The following is a 9,640-nucleotide window of genomic DNA, read 5'->3' on the forward strand; positions in this document are numbered from 1 at the left end:
GTTGGCGCAACAGTCACAGCACTGGTTTGTGGCTGTTGTGCTGGCGGTTGCGGATTCGATCTCCGTACATGACAAACATTTGTATTGGCCATACGGATTTTTGCCGTGGTCTGCACCTTAAGCCGTCGGTCCCGGTTGTTATCATGTACACCTGATAGCGATCGTTATTCATAGTAGGGAATATATCCGCTAGCCGCATTGGAGCAGAGTGGTGGATTAAGCTCTGATCCTTCTCCCCTAAAGAGCCCTATGCCCAGCAGTGGGATATTACAGGCTGAAGTGCGATGTAAAGATATATTTACTATAGGGTGGCAAACTAGCACACGGTCCACATAATGTTAAGTGGATACCGTAGCTTATGGACGCTAGATACTCATAGGATATATCATGTATTATAGGAAAAAGTAGCGTTGTCAGCACGTTGCTGATGCTATTTTCGACCCTCCCCAAGAGCTCTGGCTACCTCACACCATAGGGATACAACACACCTTGAGAGCAGTGTTATTTAGCTGTGCTCTTCTGTAAAGTTGAAGTATTTCCTCAAACAGACTACTTCAAAAGAAGTCTGTTCTCTTTGTTTTTTTGAACAAACAGTATTACAGTAGGTATAATATAATTAATATATAAACAAAAAATACTTAACTTAATACCAACACCGTTTACCACGGATAACTTCAAACATTAATAAATAAATCGAGCATAGTTACAAAATGAACAGCCAAAATTAAAAGGTATCTATATCCAAGTAACCTAAGCCTTAAACCGGTTTTCATAAGAAAATTCAGTGGAGATCGCTTACCAGCATTTGTACGGTAGCGAGAAGTGGCTAACATCTTACAAATATTGTGACAGTGGGTTCTATTTGGCACTCTACAACATACTTGGTTCACAAGACTAGGATAATCAAACTTCCTGTGACACAAATCATACACAAACATAGATTTAAGTTGACTACGTCTAGCTTCTAGGGTAATGAGCTTATATTTCTTAATCAAGTGAGCATACGGTAGTCAGCACAGACAACACCTGTAATGTATATTCTTCAAGGATTTTCTTTAATGTTTTTGAGTATCTTAGAATATTTAGTTATAAAACGAGTTCCACACAAGCATAGCATATTCATCCAGAGAGCGGACCAGAGCATTATATAGAGAGATATAAGAGGATGGCTATTTAAAATCAGTGAATGCTGGCATAACAAAATCGAACAATTTTTAACAACACAACAGCTTTACTCCTAATATTTTCGATATGCAAATCAAAATGTAGCTTACAATCCATTGAAACTCCAAGATATCTGATGAATTTAACAGAATCTAGTTGTACATTGCATAGCTCGTATTGAAATCAACTAACATATTTCTTTTTAGTGAAAGTGATGTGCTTACACTTTCTTACATTGAGTTGAGTTGAGTGAGAGTTTGTTGTTAATACAGTACAGAAAATTATGAAGATCTGCTTGAAATTTGAAGTGATCATTAAAAGTGATATAGGATGGTAAATTTTTAAGTCGTCTTGATATAGTAAGATATTACAGAACTTTTATTACAAAAATTTTGAACAAGATATTTCCTTCAGTAGGGTACACCCTTTTCTTATGTCACTAGGTCGGCAAACAAGTGTACGGCTCATTGATGGTAAGCGATTACCGTAGCTTATAGACGCTTGCAACACCAGAAGCATCGCAAGCGCGTTGCCGACCCAATCCCCAATCCCCCCAGGAGCTCTGGTCACCTTACTCACCAACAGGAACACAGTACTGCTTGAAAACAGTATTATTTTGCTGTGATCTTCTGTAAGGTCGAGGTACTACCCCAGTCGGGCTGCTCCATATTTTGAGCAGGAAATTCCTGCTGTGCCCTACCTCAGTTACCCTACTTTAAATAAATGAAAAATAAATATATTTAACATACACACACGATCGTCTGTTCCTAGGGTTAGGAACTTATACTATACTATAGCTATTTAATATCATATTTAATTTTATACGGATATTTTTTTCTCGAATCGAACAACCAACACCCCCAGAGCAAAAAGCTGGGTCACTGAACACTGCGCCAACGGGCTAGTCTTTTTTTATAAAATAAACAGATTCATCACATCTGTAATAATATTTATCCGTAATATGCGTAACGTGCGAACGAATTCATTACCCTGTGGCTATTACGGAAAATGGGAATCAGTGCTATAAATATAATATGTTTGTACATCTTCACGGATCATTTAATGCAGCCTTTATAAAAAAGAAGCGCTTAAGTTAAATCCCCGGATTTAACTTAAGCGCTTCTTTTTTTTTCTTTTTTGCACTTTACGATGTGGTGTTTAAAAATATAACAAGAAAATCTACCAATAATTTTCTTTGCTCAAAAATGAAAATAAAAACGACTTTACCTTTTATCGACAATTAATACAACAATATTTGAGTCGTTGAGTCGGTTAATAAACAGTGTAGTAGCGTGGCCTTCTTGCTGTATATTAAATACTTTTTCTATAAGTCTACGAAAAAATTCCATACTATATTTCAAATTTGTTCCCAAGTTTCTTATTATTTACAAAAATTGATTTTAAATTCGTTGGTTACAATATACTACAAACTAATGCCTGACTCACGCCTGTCTACGTGATCAACTACACGTAGTTTTTGCCTTTATAACGTAATTATTGTTGTGCAAAATTTATGGAATGTTTTAATAACTATCGAATGTTAGATGTATCGAATGTAGAATGTAAAGGACTGCTCTTTAGTAATATTTAATAAAAAGGAAAGTTCTTATAAAAATAAACAAAGAGGTCACAAAATACGATTGGTGTATTTTGTGACTAATCAAAGGTGTTTGATAGTGTGGACCACCAATTTTATTAAGTATATACTTTAGTATTACCGTGTTAATGGTAAAGCTCTTGGTGTTATTGCTTCACATCTAATTAATAGAATTCAACATGTATCAATTAATGGAACGAAATCTACTAGATATGTGCGTCAAAATGGGCATTCGATCGATAATAAGTTCGATTCTAGGTTCTTTTCTTTTTTTTTCAAATATAAAAAATGATCTGCTATTATATGTTAAGAATATTTATGTAGCCCGTTGGCGCAGTTTGTAGTGGCCCTGCTTTCTGTTCTGTGGGTTGCGGGTTCGATTCCCATCTGAGTCTGGGTGTGATATGATATTTGTATTTAAATATGTATGATTTCTATGTATATTGATCAAAAAAAAATATAGTTATAACAGTCGGCTGTTATCTATAATACAAGCATTAAGTTGCTTACCACAAGAACAGACGACCGTGTGTGTATGTTAAATAAACAAAAAAAAAATATGATATAGTGGTCTTTGCTGATGATACATCACCCATTTTTAAAGTCGATAGGAAAAAAAGTAAATTATGATGACGTAAACAATTCTGTATCGCGAATTCAAGATTGGTTTGAAACAATGAACTAGATTTTGAACGTCAAGAAAATTAAGTGTGTTGTGTTTGCGTCGCCCAATGTTAAGGATCCGAATTATAATGTAGAAATAAATAACAAGAGGCTTATTTTCAATGATAGTACAGTTTTCTTATGGATAAATTTGGATTCAAAATATCGATGGGATTCCCATTTATTATCCACGAATTGTAGACTGAGCTTCGCAGGATATGTACTTAGAAAAGTTAGAACACTGACTGACGTTATTACTGAAAGTTTAATATATTTTAGCAATTTACATCTTATGTCTTACAGTTTGTTACTATGGGGTAATACTACAGATATTTAGACCGTATTCTTACTGTATAGCTTCACTTTAAAATATAATATAACTTTTAATTTATTAAATGACGATTCGAAGGTGCTCTTGAAGCCTATTTGAATTTTTAATTTTACATTTCACACCTTTTAATTTTTTAATTAGTCTTTGAGTCACATTAAAAAAACTTATTTAAGTGTCTGATTAACAGGCTTCTGTACATAAAAACGATATGCTACTATTTGCTTTTTTTTGGTTCATTGGTGTTTCCGACAATTGAAACAAGGCATGTGAGAAAAGATTATCGTTAAATGCCATAGAAATTTCGTAACTAAGGATGATATTTTCCTGATACAACTACCAAATGATTTTCCTAATACAACTACCGATAGCCTTAGATTGACAGACCACGCACAGAGGAAATCAGTTAAGGCAGCAATAAGACAGAAGTCAATAAATCAACCAATCAGAAGATGTTCATGTTTTCTACCAGTTGTGAATAACGCTATTTTACGGATGACGATCTCCGTCGTATAAAAAAGTTTTGCTGTATTATTATTTTTTACCATCGAATTCCACTGTATTTCTGGTATATTTTATTCGCAATTATGAACCTAAAAGTTGGAGTTTCTTAATTGAAGCGGTTCTCAATTCCATTGTATTTTTTTTAAATGTATCAGAACTTTTGACTAAGTGAACCGATTTCAATTAATTTTATTTTAATTGAAAGGTGTTGCGTGTCATTTAGTTTCGTTTAAATTTAATTGAGATCTGACAAGTACTTTTTAGAGTTATATCTAAAATTGTGTATTTAATTGACTATTTTTTCGTCGACCTACGTTATATTAATCCTTATAACTTTTTACTGGGGTTATCAATTTTGATAATTCTTACTTTAATCGAAAGCTTATACTTGTCATGTAGTTGTATTTAAATTTGATTGAGATCTGATTACTACTTTGTGAGTAATCTTTGATAATGCGTATTTACTTGACTGTTTTTTCGTCTACTTACGTTTTATTACTTGTCGATGTAGTTAAAGTCGGTTTTTTTTTCGTTTGCGAGCAAATATAATTATATATCCTGTTGTTAAAATCTAACCGTAGCTTATTTGCAGGATAAACTTTATTCACAACTGGTGAAATACGCCTTAAGAATTTCTCAAGTAAAAGTACACGTGCGAACATGCCGCCATATTTATCATTATTAACTAATGTTTTAATACAATATAAAACAAAATGTATGAGCATATAAACGTATTCGATGCGACATTGTTTCAAATGAATCCATTTTCACAGGCGCCTGTGAAAGTTATAAATATACTTCAAGACAACATTGCTATACGAAAGCGTTCAAAATGTTTGATTGAAGCTATGCAATTTATTATTATATGTAGTTAGATTTATTCACTTTGGTAGGGAAAATATATATCCGAAAACCCTCATTGGAACAGAGTGGATGGTGTGTTAAGCTCTTGTGGATTAAGCTCCAATCCTTCTCCTACATGGAGAAAGAGACTCATGCCTAGGAGTGGGGTGTTACAGGATGAATAGAGATAGGATTTGGAAAAAGGTCCTAAAGGTGACTATTTGCTTGCTACCTTGTCAATTAGTTAAATTAATAATTATGAATATATAAATAACTAGCTGACCCGGCGAACTTCGTATCGCCTAACACAAACTTTATCGTACGGTATTAAAGTTCAAATTGACTTTTAAGTATTATCACAAATCTTTTGTAGGGGAGTATAGAAAAGTGTTGTTTTTAGACTTCTTCAGGAAATTTAAATTTTTTTTTTTAGGATTTTTCTCTCCGTAAGAACCACCCTCGTACTTCAAGGAACATTTTAAAAAAAGAATTAGCGAAATCGGTCCAACCGTTCTCGAGTTTTGCGCTTAGCAACACATTCAGCGACTCATTTTTATATTATAGATAAGAATTCGCCGAAATATGTATTTCGGTGAGTACGCACATAACTTTTGAGTCTGCATTAAATTAAATAATTTTTTTGTGTTTCTTTATTTTGAGGACAAGAATTATATAAACGGCATAATTTAGTCTAGCTGATTACAAAACGAGTGCCAAACATTCGACTCGCCCGTTAGAGCGGTTTGCAGTACTTTCTGCTGTATGGATTGTGGGTTCAATTCTCGCCTTGATTCAATGAGAATATAAATAAACTTAGATATATATGCATTTGTTAAAAAGGTATTAATGTAGGTATATGGACCGGCTGTTATCTAAAAGATAGGCATTAAGTTGGACCTTAGGATCAGGCGACAGTATATATGTTAAAAAAATCTCTGACTTACTTTTTTTGAAACATTACGATGGGATCTTTTTCGAGGTCAGACATGTCAACGCTGGCGCCCTTCTCAAACACATCCTTGTGCTTCCTCACCATCAGCCAGCCAATGTGCGAGAAAAAGAAGCCTCGGCGGGCGTTGTGTGGGTCAGCATCCGTTTCCGTGAACTTGTGATGAACTCTATACAAAATGTCAAATATCATAATAATGATACACTAGCAGTAGCCGGTCCTAGTTACGTAAGTCTCCTTTCGTGTTTTTAAGTCCGGAGGGCTTATTAACCTACATCGATTTAGTCCTACCATGATTTTACGTTTGCAACTTGTATTCAAATTAGCAAACTGATTTAATTAAATTGATAATGAAGCTAATAAATTTGTTAAATGGTATATTTGAACGCCCTAACTTTTTGTGGTTTCATTAATTTAGATGAACTACAACCATATGTGTAAGAACGTATGAATATATGAGTAAAGCGGTAAGTGTAATATTTTCATAACTCCGTATCTCTAACATTTTTAGATTTTCATAAAGAAAATGAAAAGCATTAAAACAAAATTTACAAATGTTACCTGTGATCTCGTACCCATTCGAAAATATGATTTTGAAATGCCATTGTTTGCATTATGGCTAGGAACAACCTTAACGGCCATCGTGCCTTGTAAGCTCGGTGTGCCCACAGTCTGTGCGCGCCTGCGGTGACACCCATACCACCCATTATAGCAATAACCATTCCTGAAAGAAACGTAAAGTTTATCTAAACTATAATGACGTAAAAATTGTTTTATATCGACATTTGGAATTAAAAGAAAAAAATGCTTGGTATAAATTTCAAAAAATTCTGAATATAGGCTGAAGTGATATATAAATAATTGTAGTGAAATTGTAATGAAGTATGATTTACGCATACGAAATTGCATATAAGATAAAATTAATTAACATACCAAATACTACCGTTATTCCTTTTGCTCTTCCAGTAAATATAAGGTAGAAAGCGTAGAGTGTGGCAACATGCAGATAAATAAACGCCAGAACGTTTCTCCATACTATTTGCCATCTGAAAATTTAACGATTACTTAGCACATAATTTCTAACATTTTCTTTAGGCATTTAAAGCAAATGCTGCTTATTATTGTAATACACAACTTAATGCTTATTGTACGTAAAACTTTGAAAACGACATACGGAAGCGGAACGTAAATATTTACGTTATCAGAGAATGGTTTTTATGGGTTAAAAATCCCAAATTTTTCCTAACAACATTGCGACATTTTAAATGAAAGAGACTTTCAGCCTGAATGTTTTTCTATAAATATATTTTTAAATAAAGAGTTTTTACTGTGTATTTTAAAAATACAGATTAAAATTAAACACACAGAAAGTACTTTAGGAGTAAAACAGACGAGTACTAGGTAAATACGATGTTTTTCGTAGCTATTATTAGTCTTGTGTATTTTATAAATACATAGTATATTTTTATTTACTTATACTAAGGCTCTGATCTCCACAACTTTGCGTTTGGATATGTTGATTTAAAGCTACTCTAAAATACTACTTTCGTGTATTCGACGCTAATGACATAGATGTTGAGTAAATATAGGTACGTGTACGTTTTAAAGATTTTACGTTTGATTTTATTTTTAATAGCAAATCTGATAGCAAATTGACATTTAATTTGTTATTGAGCTGGGTCACAGTAGGCAATATCTTGCTCATTATATAGAGCAGCCCCACGGCAGAAGTACCTAAACCTTATAGAAGATCAGCTAAATTTACTTTAAAATTTTAAGCACGTCTTATTTTTTTTTTCATTTTTTTTATTGGAAAGCAATCAGTGAGAAAAAAGGATACGTAACAATGAATATCATCTTATATGAAATATGAAATCACCATTTAAATGCTACCCAATAAATATTGAAAGAAATAAAGATATTAGATAGGATTAAGCGTATTAAAAACAATTTTTTAAAGTTATGTTTATGTGTCAAATAAATGTACATATTTTTATCTTTGACTAGTAAAAATATTTATATTCTCAAAAACGTATTCACGTTTGTATACTTAGACAAAACGTGTCGCTAGCTAAGTTCCTATACTTAAGAGTGTATGCTACCTCAAATTGCTTATTTTCCACTCGGCAGGATATCCATATCTTCCAAACTAACTAAAACTGAATATTTAAGTTTGAAATTTATGTATGGTAAAGTTCAGGACATAAAATATCTTTCATATGTTTCGAAAACACGATTCCATTAAATTTTCTCGATACAAAAAAATCGCAAAGTTACCTCTATTTTTGTATTAAAACCTTAATATCTCAGTAAATATAGAAGTTATGGACTTGAGATTAAGCATGGTAATTGAAATAAGTATGAAGAACATTTTATATGTTGCGTTTTTAAAAAAATAACTATTGGTTATGTTTGTGGGGAGAAAATACATATAATTCGCGCGATGAACAACCAAGCGCTCTCAATTCTCATGTGTTTTTAGTACGGGTGAAATCTGAATTCGAGCTGAGGTAGTGTAGCCCCTTAAACTTTCATTTTAATACCTAAGTTAAATATTTCTTAGTTTGTACGAAAATTAGCTTACTCATAATCTCTTCTTTTGCCTTGAGTCGTGACTATTTGTGTGCCGCAGTCAGCACTTTTTGTATACGTCGTGTTGTGAACAGCAGATGCTGTCATCGCGCCTAATTTTTATTTTCCTGAAAACAATGAAAATAAATTAGACTAACTACAAACATAAATTCAAATTTTACCGACAACTTTTTAATAATATCATTTTTCTTTATCTTTTTTCACAGATATGTACAGACAGGTTGTTTTTGATATACAGGAGTTTAAAAAGAATTTTCACACATTTCGCGCACATGTAAGTAAAATTCAGAACTTTTTTCTCAGTCGCTAGATCTTGAGACTAACGATATTTATTTACTAGATCGTTCAATAAGTCCCGAGACTAACCTGGAAATGGCGCATATATTAAAAACTCTTTTGATTTTTAAAAAGTACTGGCTATCAATACAAGAATATGTGTCAAATTTTTAAAAATGGAACAATAAAATTATTGATTTTGAAACATTTAAGTGACGCTACGGTTGTAATTTCGATACAATGGAAAAAAACGAGTTTCGCGTGTTGATAAAACATTGTTTTTTAATGGGAAAAAATACCGTTGAAGCACAGCAATGGCTTATAAAATGTTATGCAGGATCAGCTCCCTCTAAAGCAACCATTTGTCGGTGGTATGCCGACTTCAAACGCGGTCGCATGGACACCAATGATGGGGAACGCTCAGGTCGTCCAAATGAAGCAGTGACTCAACAAAATATTAACCAAGTCCTCAAAATCGTATTGGAAGATCGGAAGGTAAAAGTGCGAGAGATAGCCGAGATAGTGAAGATTTCAGCTGGTAGTGTTTTCACTATTTTACATAAAAATTTGGCCATGAAAAAGCTTTTTTTCTAAGTGGGTGCCGCGTTTGCTTACAACTAATCAAAAGGAACTACGTATCAATGATTCAGAGCGATGTTTAGCGCGCTTGGTTTATAAAAAGGATTTTTTACGTCGGTATGTAACAATGGGTAAAACCTGGATA

General features: G+C 33.1%; 1 protein-coding gene across 1 annotated transcript in view; it reads right to left on the reverse strand.

Moving 5' to 3' along the window:
* LOC123655738 (acyl-CoA Delta-9 desaturase-like) overlaps window positions 1–8,727 on the reverse strand; it is a 30,006-nt gene extending 21,279 nt beyond the window's left edge. The window contains exons 1-4 of the mRNA XM_045591492.1: window positions 8,633–8,727; window positions 6,982–7,094; window positions 6,610–6,772; window positions 6,044–6,217 (exon numbers count right to left, since the gene is read on the reverse strand). Of these exons, the coding sequence (XP_045447448.1) occupies window positions 6,044–6,217; window positions 6,610–6,772; window positions 6,982–7,094; window positions 8,633–8,727 (545 nt within the window). The remainder of the gene's footprint in view (window positions 1–6,043; window positions 6,218–6,609; window positions 6,773–6,981; window positions 7,095–8,632) is intronic.
* Between the last annotated feature and the right edge of the window lie 913 nt (window positions 8,728–9,640).

This window comes from Melitaea cinxia, chromosome 8 (genome assembly GCF_905220565.1).
Source record: "Melitaea cinxia chromosome 8, ilMelCinx1.1, whole genome shotgun sequence".
In the NCBI taxonomy this organism is placed as follows: domain Eukaryota; kingdom Metazoa; phylum Arthropoda; class Insecta; order Lepidoptera; family Nymphalidae; genus Melitaea; species Melitaea cinxia.